Consider the following 19817-nt stretch of genomic DNA (forward strand, 5'->3'; position numbering starts at 1 on the left):
AATGGAGCGTATAACCACTGCCTCCAGAAGCGTATAACAACTGCCTCCGATCACCACACGGTCGCAGGGTTGCTCTGATACCACTTGTAACACCCCGGGCCAAACCGGGTCGGGAGTGGTTACTTATGATAGCTCACCAGGCTGTGTACATGGCCCACAGATCAACAAGGGTCCTTTACAGCGCATTGTGTCCTCACTCATGCGCATCTCGGGAACCTTCCCAGGAGGTCACCCATCCTAAGACTACTCCCAGTCAAGCACGCTTAACTTTGGAGTTCTTTCGCATGGATGACCATAAAAGAAAGTGCACTTTGTTGATATGAGTAGTACTTCCAATCCCTTTAAGCACTAGTCATTTAAGCCTATCACTGGACCTCTTCAATTACCGTAGGGTGTTACAGTAGTTATTTTGAGGGTAATTATTTTGAGGGTGATTTTCGTGAGGTCTATGCCAGAATGGTCGCGGGAGCAATCCATCCTGGGGTGGGTAGTTTTGAATGCTTGGGGAATTCTCCCTCGGACGCGGTGTTGGGGGATTGAAGATGAGTCGACGGTAGGCGTCGTCGAGTCGGATGATTCTCTCAGAGAGGCTGGCTATGGCCTCTTCAACTTGCTGAAACATAGTGAGCATGGTGGCAAAGATCGAACACGAACACTTCGCCGAAGGATCCTTTTCCAGAACATTCACCTCGTCGTCAATTGGCAAGATGAGATGAGAGCAGTCTAGGGTCGGCTCATCGTCAGAGATGGCGTGAATTCCCAGGGGATTCGTTTTGTTGTTCGGCTTAGTTGGTGGGGGTATAGGCAAATCTCCCTTCTCAATCATGTCTTGAATGAGGTGCTTGAGTTTGAAGCAATTTTCAGTATCATGCCCTTTCCCTCGATGATACTGGCAGTAGGCGTTGGGGTTCCAAAATCGGGACTTCTTGGCGTCGGTCGGGTCCGGCGTGGGTCCGATCGGTTGTAGCTTCCCTTGGTCCATAAGCCTTTTCAGGGCACTTGCATAAGTCGATCCTATGTTGGTGAACACTCTCTGGGGGCGTTCAGTTTTCTTGGCAGATGATTCGACGAGGTTAACCTCATCAATCTTGTTTGTCTGACCGTAAGGGCGAGATCCGGTTGAGGTGGATCCCTGGTAACCCCTGCCAGTGGTCTTGATGCGTATACGTAGCGGAAGACTTAATTGTTTTGTTTTTGGGGTTTTTGTTGTGCAAAAGATAAAGGATATTTGTTTCGATTCCTTGAGAAGAGATCGAAAACAATGGGATATTTGGTATCACTAGACCTATAGTGATAACAATGGGGAATTACTCAAACGCGTCAAGCAATTCAACTCAAATCATGGAGCACGTCCTTAGTTTAAGGCAAGACTCGAAAGCATCGACTCTTTGGAAAAAGATTGAAACCAACAAGTTTCTCTCTCTAAAATGTTTTTACTTCAACTTTGGATGATTACAAATGAGGGAGGCTAGGTCCTTTTATAGGAAAAAGTCCTTGGCCTCCAAGCAAAACATTAAATGCTAGTTGTAAGTTCTAGGATGATTAGATGCATAGAACTTACAACCTAGACCTTTTGTCAAATCTTATTCAAACTATGTTGAAAAATGCAAAAATATAAGCTAGAATTCCTCTCCCTTGGTGCCGCCACATTCGGCCCTCTCTCCCCTTGTTCCCATTTGATTTTCTTTTGTTCCCACACGGCGGTCAAGGGGTGTGCGGATCTCGAGCTTCAACCGCGCATAATACCTCTCTTTTACGTAAACCCATCCAATTTTCATGCATAAAAAATGTGTTCTTTGGGCCTGGTTTTGATTGGTGCTCTATGTCGAGCACAACTTCTTCCATGGGGTCCATATCCGCGTCATCTCCTCCTTCTTGAAAAGGAATTGCCCTCAATTCCTTGATTCCATCGTCGTCAATGTAAGGAGATAGATCCCCGACGTTGAAAGTGGCGTGTACCCCATACTCTCCGGGCAACTCGATCTTGTATGCGTTGTCGCCTACCTTTGATATTACCTTGTAGGGACCTTCTGCTCGCGGCATGAGTTTGTTCTTGCGTTTGTTCGGAAAACGCTCCTTCCTTAAGTGTAACCACACGAGGTCTCCTTCGTTGAAGGATCTTGGCTGGCGGGTTTTGTTTGCTTTGCGTTTGTACATTTCATTAATTTTCTCAATTCTTGCCCTGACTTGATCATGTAGTTTGATCATAGACTTCAATTTGGTTTCCGCATCCTTGTGTATGATTTCATCCTTGGGTAGGGGAATGAGGTCTAGTGGTAAATACGGGTTTATACCATATACGACCTCAAATGGGGAGTGCTTTGTTGCATAAGTTGGGGAGCGGTTATATGCGAACTCAGCGTGCGCGAGTTTCAAATCCCAATCTTTCTAAGTTTTACTCACCAGACTTCGCAACATTGTTCCCAGAGTGCGGTTCGTGACCTCCGTTTGTCCGTCCGTCTGGGGGTGATGAGAAGTGCTGAACAAAAGCTTGGTTCCCACCCTTTTCCATAACGTTTTCCAGAAGTAGCTTAGGAATTTGGAATCTCGATCGGAGACGATTGTTCTTGGGATCCCGTGGAGTCGTAAGACTTCCCGAAAATACAAGTCCGCCACGTTGCTGGCGTCATCGGTTTTGTGACAGGCGATAAAATGGGCCATCTTTGAGAATCGGTCGACTACTACCATGATCGCATCTTTGCCTCTCTGTGTTCGCGGTAACGCCACGATGAAATCCATGGATATATCTTCCCAAGGTCGGCACGGGATAGGCAATGGCACATACTCCCCAGGTTGGAATTTGCTTTTGGCCATGTGACATGTGATGCATTTTCGTACTATTGCTTGCACGTCTCCTTGCAATTGTGGCCAATAGAAATGTTCCTTGAGGATATCCACAGTCTTGTTTACTCCAAAATGTCCCCCAAGTCCACCTCCATGGGCTTCTCGAATAAGGAGTTCTCGGACCGGAAGTTTCGGGACACAAAGTCTGTTTCCTTTGAAAAGAAAACCGTCTTGCGTAATGAATTCTTCATGAGCTCCGTTCTCGCAAATCTTGAAGACTTCCCCAAAGTCGGGATCGTTTTCGTATGATTCCTTCAATGTCTCGAATCCCAGTAATCGGATATCGAGCACTGTCAATAATGAGTATCGCCGCGATAGAGCATCGGCCACCACGTTACTTTTGCCAGTCTTGTATTTGGACGAGAAATGGAAGGATTGCAAAAATTCTACCCACTTGGCATGCCTTGAGTTCAACTTTTGTTGCCCATTGATATGTTTCAATGATTCGTGGTCCGAGTGCAGGATGAAATGACTCGGTCGGAGATAGTGACTCCAATGTTGTAGGGCCCTTACGATCGCATAGAATTCCTTGTCGTAAGTCGAGTAATTGAGCCCGGCCCCGTTCGGTTTCTCGAGAAGAAGTAAGCGATGGGTCGCTTTCCTTGCACTAACACGGCTCCAATTCCAACACCGCTTGCGTCACATTCGACTTCGAACGGGCGGGTGAAATCTGGGAGTGCCAACAATGGTGCCTCACAAAGTTTTTGGATAATCGTCTCGAATGCCCGTTGAGCAGCCGGAGTCCATACGAAAGTTCCCTTCTTTGTACATTCAGTGATAGGGCTAGCGATGGTGCTGAAATCCCGAATGAACCTCCGATAGAATGAAGCAAGTCCGTGAAAGGATCGGACTTCTGTGACAGTTTTCGGAATAGGCCATGATTTGATCGCCTCAATCTTGGATTGATCGACGGAAACCCCTTCTTTAGAAACCTTGTATCCAAGAAATATAACGCTCTCGACTAAGAACGAGCACTTCTCCTTCTTTCCATAGAGTTGTTGTTCCCGAAGTGTGTTGAACACCTTACGAAGATGTTGGAAGTGATCATCCTTGCTCCGACTGTAGATCAAGATATCGTCCAAGTAAACGACTACGAATCTGCCTATGAAAGGCTTGAGTATTTCGTTCATGAGTCGCATAAAGGTGCTTGGAGCGTTCGTCAAGCCGAATGGCATAACCGTCCACTCGTATAGCCCATGCTTAGTTTTAAACGCAGTTTTCCACTCGTCCCCTTCTCTCATCCGAATTTGATGATAGCCACTCCTCAAATCAACTTTAGAGAAGATCTCGGCTCCATGTAACTCATCGAGCATATCATCAAGCCTCGGAATTGGAAACCGATACTTGATAGTGATGTTGTTCACGGCTCGGCTATCGATGCACATTCGCCACGTTCCATCCTTCTTTTGAACAAGTAGTGTAGGAACGGCACATGGGCTCATGCTTTCGCGTACATAGCCTCGTTCCATTAACTCTTCGATTTGACGTTGTAACTCCTTGGTCTCCATCGGATTGCACCGATAGGCGGCTTTGTTTGGCAAAGGAGCTCCGGGCAGGAGGTCGATTTGGTGTTCGATCCCACGAATAGGTGGTAACCCAGCGGGTAGTTCCTCGGGGAAAACATCTTTAAACTCATCCAAGAGCGAGATTAATCGTCCATCCTTGCTTTCATTGCTAGAAGTCTCATTGACCACCATTAGGTAAACCTGGTTGCCATTGACAATGGCCTCGTCCACTTCTTTCTCACTAGCAAGCATGGTCATGCTAGTGGTCGTTCCACGCTTGGCACTCATAGAACGTACTTCACTTGGCGCCATTGGTTTTAAGACAATTCTTTTTCCCTTACTTACCAATTCGTACTCGTTGCTTCGACCGCGATGCACCACATCCCGGTCATACTGCCAAGGTCGTCCTAATAGGACATGACATGCATCCATTGGTACAACATCGCAGAGGACGTCGTCGTTGTAAGATCCCATGGTCAGTGCCACCTTCACTTGCTTAGTGATTTTCACCTTATTCTCGTCATCCAACCAATGCAGGGCGTATGGTTTTGGGTGAGGGATCGTGGGTAGTTTTAGTTTCTCCACCATTTCTGTTGAGGCCACGTTGGTGCAACTGCCTCCGTCAATGATTAGGCTACACCATTTGTCCTTCACTTGGCATTTGGTGTGGAATATTTGATTTCGTTGCTCCGTTTCAATGGGCGACGTTTGAGCTTGCAGGGTTCGGAGAACCAAGTTGCAATCATAACTAGGAGCGACGTAATCTTCGGCGTTCCCGGCGGGTGCCTCTTCCTCATCTCCTTCTAAGTTAAAAATACCCTTAGTTCTTTCCTCCTCTTCGAATAGCTCATCACGACATTCCACGGCTTCTCTTAGGGTGATGGTTCGTTGATTCGGGCACGCATTTTTGAAATGCCCAAACCCCTGACATTTAAAACACCGAATCTGCGTGTAGCTATTCTCCCTTGAGGCGGGTGGTTTGATAGCAGCACTGGGGGTAGGAGTCGTCTTGGGATCGGTGGTGTTCCCCGTTGTGCTTGTCCTTGAGTTGTTCTCATTTTTCCAAGTCCGGCTATTCTCACCATAGGTGGTTGCCACCTTCGTCTTTCCTTGCGCCTCCACTTTGAGACACATACTACACAAGGTATCAAAATCTGAGTAATTCTGTAACTCGACAACATGGGCGATGTTGCGGTTTAGACCTCGTAGGAATCGCGCCATCCTGATGTCTTCATCTTCCACCAAGTCTCCCATTAAGGCTAGATTCTCAAATTCGTTTATGTATTCCAGGACACTTAGCCTTCCTTGGGTAAGATCGGTGATCTTACGATAGGTTGTAAGCCTATGGGTGGCGGGTACGTATCTTTTCCGTAATTTGAGTTTAAGCACGTGCCATGATGTTATCTTTGATTTTCCGGCTCGAACTCTTCTGGTCTTAAGGCTTTCATACCATAATGAAGCCCCATTTCTTAATTTCAAAATGGCGTACTTGCAGCTCTGTTCATCATCAAGTCCCTTGAAATCAAACATCCGATCTATTTGTCTTTCCCATTCAAGGTAAGACTCGGGATCCGTGCTTCCTGTGAACTCGGGTAGTTCACTCATTTTGAACTCGTCAATGACTCGTTCACGTCTAGGATGCCACTTGGGATCGTGTTCTTGTAATTTCTTTAAGGCCTTTTGAAGATCCTTGAGAAAGTTTGGATCGTCGAAGTTCATGTTTGGTGATTGGGGTTTTGAGTTTCGAAAAGAAGGAAGTGTTTTTTTTTTTTTTTTTTTTTTTTTTTTTTTGGTCAGTGAACAGTACCGTGAACAGTGATTTTCGTGTTTTTTTTTTTTTTTTTTGTTCAATTCGTGCCTTCAAGATCCAACCGATTAAACCTCAACTACCTCGCCGAGTTTAATCTTTGAACACCAAGCGCGTTGGATATTCAACTATCAACTGATTGGGACCTCCTTAGGACCGTCTTGATTTTTTTGGGGTGATCAAGAGCCGAAGCTCTGATACCATTTGATGCGTATACGTAGCGGAAGACTTAATTGTTTTGTTTTTGGGGTTTTTGTTGTGCAAAAGATAAAGGATATTTGTTTCGATTCCTTGAGAAGAGATCGAAAACAATGGGATATTTGGTATCACTAGACCTATAGTGATAACAATGGGGAATTACTCGAAACGCGTCAAGCAATTCAACTCAAACTGCGGAGCACGTCCTTAGTTTAAGGCAAGACTCGAAAGCATCGACTCTTTGGAAAAAGATTGAAACCAACAAGTTTCTCTCTCTAAAATGTTTTTACTTCAACTTTGGATGATTACAAATGAGGGAGGCTAGGTCCTTTTATAGGAAAAAGTCCTTGGCCTCCAAGCAAAACATTAAATGCTAGTTGTAAGTTCTAGGATGATTAGATGCATAGAACTTACAACCTAGACCTTTTGTCAAATCTTATTCAAACTATGTTGAAAAATGCAAAAATATAAGCTAGAATTCCTCTCCCTTGGTGCCGCCACATTCGGCCCTCTCTCCCCTTGTTCCCATTTGATTTTCTTTTGTTCCCACACGGCATCAAGGGGTGTGCGGATCTCGAGCTTCAACCGCGCATAATACCTCTCTTTTACGTAAACCCATCCAATTTTCATGCATAAAAAATGTGTTCTTTGGGCCTGGTTTTGATTGGTGCTCTATGTCGAGCACAACTTCTTCCATGGGGTCCATATCCGCGTCAGGTCTTTGCTAAGACACCCTTTCGGAGGTCGTCCTCAATACGTGTCCCCAGAATTTGCAGATCTTAGAAAATTTTGATATTCTGATACCTCACCAGGTTGGCATAAACCGGGCGGAGGTTGTTGACAAATTTTTCCACCAGAGTTGATTCACTCGGCTTACTGACCAGCTGAGTACTCACCCTCCTCCAACGGGTTAGGAACTCAGTGAATCCTTCCTTGTCGTTTTGGGTTAGCACCTCGAGAGTACGGGTGTTGGCCTGGAATTCGACGTTGTCGGCATACTGTTTGGCAAACTCGACCGCGTTCTCATCCCAAGTAGTAAGGTTTTTCGGGTCCAAGGAGTGGTACCATTGGCGAGGAATCGGCTCCAGAGAGGATGGGAAGATCCGGGCAAAGAGCTCCTGTTTGACCCCCTTGATGGCCATGTAGTCTTTGAAAGCACGGATGTGGTTGAGTGGGTCCTCCACTCCCTTGAACTTAGGCACATCAGTCAGGGTGAAGTTGTCAGGTAACTGGTCCCCAACAGGTTCGAACCTTCGGTTATTTTCAAGGTGGATATTGTTGCCCGGGCCAGAGAGCCATTCTTCCAAGAGTTTCGACCTCTTCTCGGATTTCGATCGGAGGTGGAGTATTATGTTCCCCAATTTCCTTGTTCTCGAGGGCGTCGATACGGGTCTCGACGCGATCCAGAGTGACCTTAAGAGCGGTAAGTAGGCTGGCTAGCTGATCAGTTATGACATCTCTGTTGTTATCATTGTTGTTGTGGTTGACAGACGAAGTTGAAGACGGGGCCATGGCTCTGAGGCAGAAAAACGGCTCACATTACAACTCAATCCGACACGGTTCCAAGACTGAACGCAGACAACACATAGGACGAGACAAATATCGACTCAACAAGACGGGGCGACCGTGTGTGGTCCCTCAGTGCTGACTTGATTTATGACATGACGGTATTGACCGAACCTTTGACACGAGTCCAACATGACGGTGTGACGCCATTGGACGGGTCTCGTGGTGAGACGACTCATAAGTAAAGACTCATAAGTACGTTTGCTTTGACTCTATAGACACGAGGCGGAATTGGAATGGTGGACTGAAGTTTTCGAAAATAGGAATTTTCAAAAAGATTCATTTGTCACTTTATTGGGCGGCTTCCGAAGATAGAAATCTCCGCAAGTCGATCAGTTGAAAAGGGTTGTCTTAAGTTTGTTTGCAGAAGACGGTTTGAGTTTGAGTCGGCTCGGAAAACAGTGTGTTGCTTCCCAAGACGGTTTTGAAATTCAAAATTGTATGTTTTGAAAATCGAGTTTGAAATGTTTGAAAAGGTCTCGGGGACGGTGCATGGTCCTCGGGATCCGAAAGTGTCTCAAGAAAAGGGTGTGTGCTTTTCTCGGGTTTTGAAAGAGCCATTGTCGGCGCGAAACGGGTTAAAATCCGTGTCTAGACGCGGCGATTATAACGGCGTAAAAAGGTGATTTGAAACGGTTATACAAAACCGGGTTTGAAAATCGTCATTATGACGGCCTAGAAAGGCGTGTTGAAATGGTTATACAAAACCGGGTTTGAAAATCGTCATTATGACGGCCTAGAAAGGCGTGTTAAAATGGTTATACAAAACCGGGTTTGAAAATCGTCATTATGAAGGCCTAGAAAGGCGTGTTGAAATGTTTATACAAAACTGGGTTTGAAAATCGTCATTATGACGGCCTAGAAAGGCGTGTTGAAATGGTTATATAAAACCGGGTTTGAAACTCGTCATTATGACGGCCTAGAAAGGCGTGTTGAAATGGTTATACAAAACCGGGTTTGAAAATCGTCATTATGACGGCCTAGAAAGGCGTGCATCGGTCGGCGAAAGACCGAGGTTTAAAATGGCCATTATAACGGCGCAAAAAGGGTGTTTTTGAAAGTTTGAAAATGACACGGAAGGACTTATGATCAAAGAGCACATAAGCACTCACAGTTCATTATATTATGCATCATGCTGACACGGGTTTTGACTTAAAAGGATGGGTTACACACCAAGCAATCAAACCCCGATTTGCGAGAGGGATACCAATCCAAACAAAATGTGTAAGGAGGGTGCTCTAGCCTCGTGCTCGAAAGTGATGAAAGCTCTTTGACGAAACAGAAATGTGTAACGTCAATGGTATGCTTGACTCAATCGGGATTCGAAACGCGGGGATGAGAAAACTCACGCCGACGGGACGAGCCAATTGGTCGAAAAGGGTTAGGTTGTGGGCCCGGACAAGGAACCCGACCGTGACCGTAATATCAATTAATGCATTCCAACCAAGACCTCGTTCGAGTCTCACCATCTAGGGATCACAAAGATGTAAGTGTCCTAGTTGTCCCCAGCGGAGTCGTCAATCTGTGGGCATGGGCCACGTCCCGGCCTGTGGATTTGGGGCCACCTACTGGTCCGTAGTCACGGGCCACCTGCACGCCAAGCCGATTTGTTGGACATGCAGCGGTCTTTTGAAAGCCACGCTCGGCGGCGTAAAAATGCTTTCGACCGGGTCGTTTTAGATCGGTCGGTTTCGTCTCGGTAAGGGTCTCGAAACGATTAGAGATGTTCGAAGTCGCCACCAAGCATTTGTGGGATGCCTGGAACCCGTTCGAATTTCACTTTATACCTCGGTCAAATCGAAGCACAAAGCAGCGTTTGACATAGGTACTAAAGATAAGGAAATCGTCCCTGTTTAGCATCCTATCTCTAGAATGACTCTCGTACGCCCTGGATAAGGTCGTCCACTATCCAAAGTTTCTGAGTAAGGGGTGAAGGTACGTATTGGGAAGCCCTTTAATCAGACACCCAATCCCGCCCGCGTTTAGCGGCCTCTACTGATCGATCTTGGTTGGTTGAATGCAAAAGTTGATAAAACGGTTTAAATGCATGAATGCGCATCCAATGATTTAAACCTAACATGTGAGAGCTTTCTAAGTCAGTTGATTTAATCCAAGTATCAAGTATAAGATGTCGAGTTGGATTAATGATTGATTTGCATGCAAGACGGAAATTAAACATCCATTTACCGTATTAGGTTTAGGGTGCATAACATGATCCATTTGTCTTAGTAAGGCATTTTGCAAATATGGTTTTGAAATTTGAATAATCGAATAGTCATCTGATCCGTCCTATATCCGGGTTAACCGGAGTCGGGATCGTCCTAGACTAATGCTGGAAGGGAACATGCCCTATACCAGACGGCCATAAGAGGCGCGAGCCAGCCGGCGGTGTAAGGGGCTTCCCTCTGGTTTTGAAAATAAGAAAGAAAAGGCCTGCTTGAGGCGCGGGTTAGCAAACGGTTGTATGCCGTGTTCTGACTGTTTAGAAAACGTTATAAAAAGTGTTAAAATTGGGTTTTTGAACCCGGTTTGATTTTGAAAGAGTCGTTTAGACCGCCTTTGTTGACTTGAAGAACTAGACCCGAATAATCATCATTATTTGATAATATTCGGTGTCAGGTTCGATTTGACAAACTTGACATGAATAGTTTTGAAAATGATTATGGACTAATTGTTTTAAGTCCATTTTGAATGTAATTAGTCGATACTCATCATCGTACCCGGGTTAAAATCCGGCATGGTATGTAGAACCAAGGATGATTTCGTGTTGGTGACTAATATGTTTGTTTGAAAATATGAAGAAATGAAATAAAAGGCTTTAAAATACCTTTTAAATGTCATTTACCAAATATTATCACCGAAACACGGATTTAACCGTCATGGTATGAAGAACTAAGAGTGAAAAATGTTTTATGGTTAAAACATGTGAAATGAAACAAAAAGGTTTCGAAAATACTTGAAATGGTAAAAACCGATTACAAATATGAAAAATGGATTAAGGGGAATGACGAGAACAAACACGGTTGATCTCTGGTCTGAGTACCCCATTTAGGCGCGAGCCATTTGGCGACCAAAGGGGCTTCTGCCTCAGACCAAAAATCGGTTTTGGCTCGTTTATTCCATGTTTTGGTTCATGTTATGCATGTTTTAGCATGTTAAAGTCATGAAACAAATGAAAACATAATAAAAGAGGATTTTTACACCCTCATACTTACATGTTTGGTTATGGCGAGTGACCGACGTAAGTGTAACAACTTGTTTGATCGGAAAAAACTCGGTTTAAAACCGTTTGGTAAGTAAAAGAGTGTTTTAAAAGTTTAGTGATGGTGTAGTGGTCGAAGTGGTCGGTCAAGTGGTTTAATGCACGATGACGGTACCAAACAATGTGTAAGGCTCGTGTTTACGATCGGTAGGTCGTAAATACGCGTCGGATTGTGACTTAAGAAGTCGAGTTGAGAATTTTAAGGGAGAAAAGAGGCGGCGGACACTCGCGTAACTCTCAAATGGGTGGCATTTGAGGGGTATTTATAGGAGAATGAGTGGTTGTGTGAGTTTTGAGCGACGTGGCCACCTGGGCTGCTCAAAGAGGCGCGAGCCACGTCGCGGGTCTTCGAGCTGTGTTGTCGCTTTCACAAAAAACGCAATCATGATTTGTTCTATCCTAGGTTTTGTAGTCACATGTTTGGTACTTGACCAACATGAATCCGGGAAAACTTAGCATAGAAGGTTTGAGATATTTTGGTTTTTGTGTTTGACTCGGTTTGACTCGTTGTTGGAGTCGGGATTTGAATTTTCGAGTCGGTTTTTGGTCCGGTGTCGGTTTTGACTCTAGTTAGTGTCATCGAGACCCCGTCGCCGTGCATTAAACACTCCAGGTATTTTTGAAATGTTTTGAAATGTTTTGTTTTCGAAATCGTTTTAAGTTTTCCGACGTAAAGTTGTACACAAACTGTCGATCAAACGCTGCGATCCCAAAACATGTTGTAGTCCGATAATCATCGGGTGTTTGTTGGAGTCTCAGCAGATACTGGGTATCTACATCTAGGCTATTGTGTCAAATACATCTTAAAAACGAGCTATTTATAGTGATCCAATGGTTAGGGTTTTAATATAGGGGAGATTAGAACAAAACACGAGTAACAGCGACGACCAACCGGTCGGCCGACCGCCGGCCCACTGCCCAGTGCCGAGGCATTTATTATTTAGAGCTAAATTCTTCAAATTTTCCAAGGATGTCCCCTAGTCGGCAGTCCGGCTGCCGGCCGACCGACCTTCTTCAGCTCCTTTCTCTTCTTCTTCTTCCATGCTAGCTCATCCTCTTGTCTTGTTTGCTTGCTTAAATCCCTTTCCCGAGTCATTTACCTACATTACATTGTAGAAAACGGTATAGGTGGAAAGAGAATGCAAAATGCAAGCAATAGACTCATAATCTTGTCAAAATATATCAAAATGCATAGAGAAAGTAAGATAATTAGCGCCTATTATTCATGCATCAGAGCCCGCTGCCCCTCAAAATGGAGAGAAAAGCAATAGTGCAAAGTTTGGAAAATACCAATTCAAGCTCAATAAGAGATAATAGACACATACTAATGAAATCAATACTATATATTAAATCCAGGAACCAAGGGATTTCAATGTAATTAAAGAAAGTTATACAAATTAATTATACTATATAGTTTAAAATTAATAGCACCGTGTGATGGACCCGATTAAGGGATCTCAATGCAAATATTACATAGTTTGGGTTAAAATTAAATTATATAGAAGTTTGGTAATTTTCCTAAACATGGTCAATTTCCTTAAAATAAAATAATTGATTAAGATTGTCAATTTCCTTAAAATAAAATAATTCATTAAGATGCTCAATTTCAAGTAAACTAAAAGAAAAAAGATGTCTGGTAATTTTCCTAAATATTTATAGAAGACTAGAAGATGGTCAATTTCCTTAAAATAAAATAATTAATTAGTATAATCATGCACACTTATGGTATTAATTATTATCATCATAAAATTATATATTAAATTTAAAATCTATGCAATTTTATTAAACTTTATAGTTTATTAGATATATAGAGATGTTAATTATTTAACATACAAAAATATAATAAGTAGGTTATAAATAATTCAAGTTAGAATCCATAATATATAATATTGCATAATTCTTTCGATTTGATTTAATGCATATATGTAATATATTTATATAAATATATAATCCTCTTAAAATTGCATGCCTAAGTAGTATAAGCAATTTCGTCAGTAAAGAAAAGAATTGTAGTAACATTGGATATAGTTATATGATAGTAATCACTCATTTGAACAGTAAAAGTAACAATATTATCAACGAGATTAGTAAGAGTGGTAGAAACAACAACGGGAGTAGTGAAATAATCAATATTAATGCGGCAATAGTGAAAGTAACAATAATTACGGCGGGAGTAGTGAAATTATCAATATTAATGCGGCGTGTGTAAAGAATAATAATTACGGCGGGAGTAGTGAAAGTAACAATGATTACGAGCAAGTAGTGAAATGTTATTACTATTGTTTCATTAATAAAAGTAAAATATTAATAGCGGAAGTAGTGAATTTGTCTCAAAATTTATTTTATCGTAATTTTAGGATATGTTATAAAAATATATTAATGATAAATTTATTAGTTATGCAACTTTAAGTAATTTTATTTAATGAAAAAAAAATTAATGCTAAGTAGAGGTAGCCCGGGCGAAGCCGGGCACCAATACTAGTTAAAAACTAAACCCGGATAATTGGCTAATTTGTAACAAAGTGAGAGGTCGTATATCAAAAAAGAAAAAAATGTAAGTTACATAATATGGTCTCCATTTTGTATGCCATGTTTTATTCTTCATCTTGTAACGCATGCATCTACCTCTTCAAAATAACGTGCACGCATCCTCATTGTTAGAACACAAGATCACAAAGCGTCGTGTCTCAGTCCAAGTGTAGGTGATCATCCTCTCAGGCGAGTTAGAGGACAATCTTTCAAATACCCTTTTACGCTTTTCCAATTTGCAACATTTCAAGCCTCGAAGATGGTCTTATCACATGTTTTTCGAGATTTTGAGCTCTCTAAAGTCTAATCTAGCATTGAATACAATTACTATTCCATTAATACTATATCTGATCACAATTATACTATGAGACAGACTCACACCATAAGACTGTCCACTTTATAAAAAAGTTGTTCATTTATTGCTAATAAATGAGTTATCTTTTTATATAATAGGACCATCTCACAGTATGAGAACGTCTTACACAATAACTAATGATCTTTGATAAAAATTCCAACATATTTTAGTCACAATAATTTTACATAAAATTTATGTATCCTCAAGAACCTCAACATATCTTTTTTTTTTTCTTTTTGGTTACAAGGACCTCAACATATCTTGTAAACACACGTCACTCGCCATAGCCCCAATTCAAGAAAGAATAAACTTATCACATAACATTAGTAATCTACAATAAATATGAAACATTCAACTCAAAAGATAATTAATTAAACATTAAACAACATTTAACTCAAACAAGAAATAGATGTTTCTACAAGTCAAAACAAAGGAAAGTTGGACAAATCACTTTCATTTCAACAAAAAAAAAAAAAGTTCAAAAAAAGTGGCAACGAAAGTTCTGGAAAGACGTCAACAACAATTAAACAAACACAAATTCCAATTTTACCCCTTCTATCATGTTCCTTCTGGAACACACGACCCCCCTCTTTTCTCTTTCTTTCCTCATTTATTTCCCCACCACGAACTTTCTAGAACTCCCAACTTCTCTCTCTACACACTTCAAACGCCATTGTTGATCTATCGCTCTCTCTCTAACACTTCAAGCACGTCCGCCAATGGCGGCAGACCAAACCGTCGAATCTAACGCCGCCGTAAGCGGTGGTACAAACGGTGGAGGTGGCGGCGGAGGAAGCTGTGGAAGCGACTCGCAGCGAACAATTCCGACACCGTTTCTTACAAAAACGTATCAACTTGTTGAAGATCCTTCTGTTGATGAATTAATCTCGTGGAATGATGACGGATCTGGTTTCATTGTTTGGCGTCCTGCTGAATTCGCTCGTGATTTGTTGCCTAAATACTTCAAACACAACAATTTCTCTAGCTTCGTTCGTCAACTCAATACTTATGTAATTCCTCCTACTTTTTACTCAATTCGATTCAATATGTTACGTTACTGATTGTTCTTATTGCGTAAATTTAGGTTTAAATTCATCTGACGATCGATTTTTGTAATTCCTCCTACTTTTTACTGAATTCGTTACGTTTACTGTTTGTTCTTATTGCGTAAATTTAGGTTTAAATTCATCTAACGATCGATTTTGTTTCGATTTGATAGGGTTTCCGGAAAGTAGTACCGGACCGTTGGGAATTCGCGAACGATTGTTTTCGACGAGGCGAAAAAACGCTCTTACGCGACATTCAACGTCGTAAAATTTCTACGGCGACGGCGGTTCCGGCACCGGCGACTCCGTTACCAGTTGTTACAGTAGCAGCGCATCCGGCCGTTGTGTTGCGTGCGGTATCACCGGCGAACTCAGGCGAAGAACAGGTGCATTCGTCGAACTCGTCACCGGCGCCGGGAACAGCGGCTTTGACGACTGCGATCCAGCGAACTACGAGCGGTGTAACTAATACGACGGAGATTTTGGAGGAAAACGAGAGGTTGAGGAAAGAAAATATGACGTTATCGCAGGAATTGAATCATTTACGAGGATTATGCAACAATATCCTTTCGTTGATGAGTAATTACGCGTCTGGACAACAGGTTACCGGCGGATTACCGGAAGCGATGCCAGTGACGGAAGCTACACCGTCTAAGCCGTCACCGGTTATTGTGGTGAATGGTGGTTCTAGCGGCGGCGCTACCGCTAGTGGAAAGATGGAGGTTGATGATGAAGATGATGATACTTCGCCGAGGTTGTTTGGTGTCTCGATTGGAGTGAAGCGTGTTAGGAGAGACGATGACGATGAGCAGCAAGGCTCTGGTGGTTGAAACGATAATACGGTAAAAGGGCGGGTAAATGTCTCGTTAAATTCGGTTAAAGATGAGACTTTTTAACTGAACGTTGTAATTTTTCGTCCTCGCTAAGTTACTAACACCGTTGTTCCGATAGCTATGAAACGGGTGTGCGGGTGAAGAATGCGACATCCAATGGGAAGGTGACGCGTGTAATTAAGGGGGAGATGGGGTCCACCGTTATAGATAAGAACTTAACTTAAGAAGAATGTGGAAAAAGAGGAATATGGGGGGATGGATACTCTAGATGGTTCTTTTGTGGAAAGTTGAGTGTAAGGAGAATTGACAAGTGGCTGTTTTTTGTGGGCTTTTTGTATTTATAAAGTGTGGGGCCCATGATTTGGAAAATGACGGGATAAAAAAGGCGGGAATTGGAAACAACAAGAAGGATAAAGAGAAGAGAAGGGAAGAGGTGTCAAGGAATTGAAACTATAGACATTGTAATCAATTGTTTGATACGAAGTACTATACTACTTAGATTAGATGTTGCTTTTAGTAATGTCAATTTTGTATGAACGAATAAATGCAAAAATAATTGACTTATTTGTGTCTCATTTGTATCGCATTGTCCTTGTTTGAATGTTAAAGACGATTATTGTAATATCGACAAAAGAAATATGACGATATATATGGGCGTTACTCACAAGATACAACTTTTTTTTTTTTGACAGCTGAAAAAAAAGAGTTTTACATTGCGGTGGTATGACTAACTAAACCATACCAATAAACAACATAAAACACTAAAGAACTAATAAAAACATAACCGAAAGCAACAAGGTAAATGCATTGGCTCGCAGCATCGTGATGATGGCAAAAGATGGATGTCTGATCACGGACTTCAATCTCAACATCCCTAGCAAACTTTTTTGGGCAAGCATCGCTGCCCCAGGGAAAGTACTCATCTCTTCTTGTCATGATAGATAAAGCTTCGGAGAAATACCTGCAACAAGACCCAGGAACGAGTCTCGGAGATTCATCTCCTAGGGTCGTGATAAACTTTCTCTGAAACCAACGAGCCCCATAAAATCAACTCCACCTTTACGCGTCTTGATCGAACAAGCTTCAGAAAAATACCCGCAACAAGACCCTCTAAAGCGTCTTGGAGATTCATCTCCTAGGCTGTAGTAAACGTCATCTGGGTTCCAGCGAGCCCCCTGACCCAACGAGAAAGAACAAAGTGCACTTACGCCACAAGGACGTAGAAAGAAAAGGCGAATAACAGACCATGAAAATCTGTCTCCAGAGGAGAGTAAACTCCTACACTTTGGAACATAACCCCCGCTGACGAGACACTCGTACCCAAGAAAAGCGAGTAAATAGGTGAGAACTAAAGGAGGAAACCACTTAACCTTCCCCTTCACCAAATCCATCTCCGGAGATCTCAGAGAAAATGGCTCAACACAAAACCAATGCACTCTACCAGTCATCCTACTTGACCCGTGGATAAGAGGACAGGACACCCCAAACCACCAGTAATTTATTATATGAAAAAACAGAATGAGAACAAACAGAAAATAAAGGTATGGAATCAACCTAAACTCCATGGATAGAAGGATGAGAGAGAAAGTTAGAGAAACCCTAATTTTCTTACAGTAATTGTTCTTGATTAGATGCAATGGCTCGATCAAAAAACAAACACAATAATAATCCTTCACTTAATACAGGAAGAAAATCACAAAAAAATGATGGTATCAATCTTTCGAAAGGAAAAGGGAAATCAGTAGCGCGTTACATTCGTTTCTCGTCTGCTGAGTTTGAAGGGGATTTAGAATCAATTGTTGAACTTGATGAATTGGAGTCAGAAGTTCCAGAGCAGGATGAACCTAGAACGTCTTCACCGCCGTTGCTTCGTATTACAAAGGAGGATGTCGCGGCTGAGGTAAAGTTCTGGTCTACCTCTGTCTACTGTAATATACTTGGAGCGAATCCACCGAGTAATGTCATAAGTGGTTTTGTTAAGAGGGTGTGGCAGTCCAATGGGGTAGATAGGGTTTCATTCCTTCCCAATGGGATTTTCTTAGTTCGATTTAAGACAAAAGAACAACAAGCAGTATTGAAGAATGGTCACCTAATTTTTGACAATAAGCCTGTCATAATTAAGGAATGGTCCCCTGATGCAGAACTGCTTTAACATGATGTATCTAGGGTTCCAATTTGGATGAAAATTTATGGCTCAGATCTCAAGTTTTGGGGTGTTGACTGTTTGAAGAAGTTGAGTGGAATTGTGGGACAATTTGTCAAGTGTGATGATGCTACAGCTGTAATACCTGCCCTTTTAGAGACCCTTTGACCAATGTTGACTGACCTTGGGAGCGGGATTAGTCTTAGAATTACGTGCTAAAACCATCTTGGGTTGCGTGTCATGAGTGGTACTCGATAGAGTAGAGGCTACTCGATCGAGTAGCTAGGTTACTCGATCGAGTAGGGGGTCACTCGATCGAGTATGTTGGGTACTCGATCGAGTACCGAGTTTTGCCGAGGGTTTTATATCGCGTTTTGTTAAATCCGCAAATCACTTCCGCCACTTTCCTCCTATCCTTCAGTCGCCTCTTTCCCTTCCCTTCACCTTAAAACCTCCATGAAAGCCTTTTGAAGATCCTTGTACCTTAGGAGAGCGTCACTTGTGTCGGGTAGCGGTCTTTTGCTGAGTTTTCCCCCTATAGGTATGTCATAATCATCATCCGTGTCCTTGTTCTTTGCAATTAGGGTTTGCTTGGTAGTAATAGATGATTGTGTTGTGCTTATAGGCTTTGCTTGATTGCTGGATATGTCATGTGTTGGCATGGATTGGTTGCAGTTGCTTAAAGGTAGGTTCGCCTACTCAGTTTCTGTAGATGGTCTAGTATGTCGGTCGTTGTGGTTATATTGTGATTGCTTAGTATCGTAATTGTGTTGTGTCGGCTGTGGTTGTGATTGTGGTTGTTGTCTCTGGTTTTCGAGATGCGTCTCGGCTGAGTGGGGTCACTTGCGGGAGTGACTTCACGCCCTAATTTCGCCCTCCGTGGAACCCGCCACGGGAGGGGATGTGCACATTAATGGACAGGGTTATCGCTCGTTATGAGGAGCGGGGATTTGGTGGGAACGGCTGCGGTCCCCCACTGGCAGGACTGGTCCAGTGGACAGTCAGTAACAGAGTTGGTTGAGTTGCCGTGATTGTGTTTGAGACTGATAGCATTGTTTGTATTGATGATTGTAGTTGCCATTGTCGTATCTTATCTCAGAACTGACCTTGTGTGGTTGTTTGTTTGTTATGTGTCTGCCGTGATCCCTTATGGTGAGCAGTCAGTCTTAGCATGTGTTGATGTTGTTGATAGCTGGAGTCTGGGCAGGGATGAGTCTTCACGAGATTTGATAGCAGTAGCGAGTAGCCTTTGAGTTGTACCTTTTATATCGTTTGTTGTTTAAATCACTTGTAATACAACGTAATAGTTCTCTTATCGACATTTGATCATTACTATCCTCGGGCAACCGAGATGGTAACGCCTTTATATGCTAAGGAAGGCCTAGTTAAGGCTCCTCTGAATATGGGGGTGTTACAAAGTGGTATCAGAGCGACGATTTTGGAACCTGTAACAAATGAACATAATGAACGTAGGGAGTCTAATAAAATGAACCTGGTGTATGTGTAATGGGAGCCCCAGCTGATGCTAGATTTTGGGTGAGTAGGCGCCCTCATTTCAAAATCTTGGCCCCATGACACTTAAGCCAGTCACATGGTATGGGAATGTGGAGTCCGTGTGTCTATGTGTGATATGTATGTTAATTGTGCCGGAGCAACCTCCGGTTAAGTCCTTGTTAGAGTTAATAGGGGTGTGATAGTAGTATTTGGGCCGCGTATAGTAATCGTTGGT

General features: G+C 42.7%; 1 protein-coding gene and 1 pseudogene across 1 annotated transcript; one reads left to right on the plus strand and one right to left on the minus strand.

The window, feature by feature from the left end:
- Positions 1-1704: 1704 nt before the first annotated feature.
- Positions 1705-6068, minus strand: LOC141588681 (uncharacterized; annotated as a pseudogene).
- Positions 6069-14686: 8618 nt separating this feature from the next.
- LOC141587286 (heat stress transcription factor B-2b-like) lies at positions 14687-16556 on the plus strand. Its single transcript, XM_074408730.1, has 2 exons — positions 14687-15076; positions 15286-16556. Exons 1-2 carry the CDS (start codon positions 14786-14788, stop codon positions 15940-15942), a joined length of 948 nt encoding a protein of 315 aa, XP_074264831.1. The 5' UTR covers positions 14687-14785; the 3' UTR covers positions 15943-16556.
- The last annotated feature ends 3261 nt before the right edge of the window (positions 16557-19817 follow it).

This window comes from Silene latifolia, chromosome 6, assembly GCF_048544455.1.
Source record: "Silene latifolia isolate original U9 population chromosome 6, ASM4854445v1, whole genome shotgun sequence".
Taxonomy (NCBI): Eukaryota; Viridiplantae; Streptophyta; class Magnoliopsida; order Caryophyllales; family Caryophyllaceae; genus Silene; species Silene latifolia.

Excerpts from the sequence above, each read along its gene's own strand:
- LOC141587286 (XM_074408730.1), top strand. The coding sequence starts at position 14,786 with ATGGCGGCAGACCAAACCGTCGAATCTAACGCCGCCGTAAGCGGTGGT. Across the intron at positions 15,077-15,285 it reads TTCGTCAACTCAATACTTAT|GGTTTCCGGAAAGTAGTACC; the intron begins GTAATTCCTCCT and ends TCGATTTGATAG.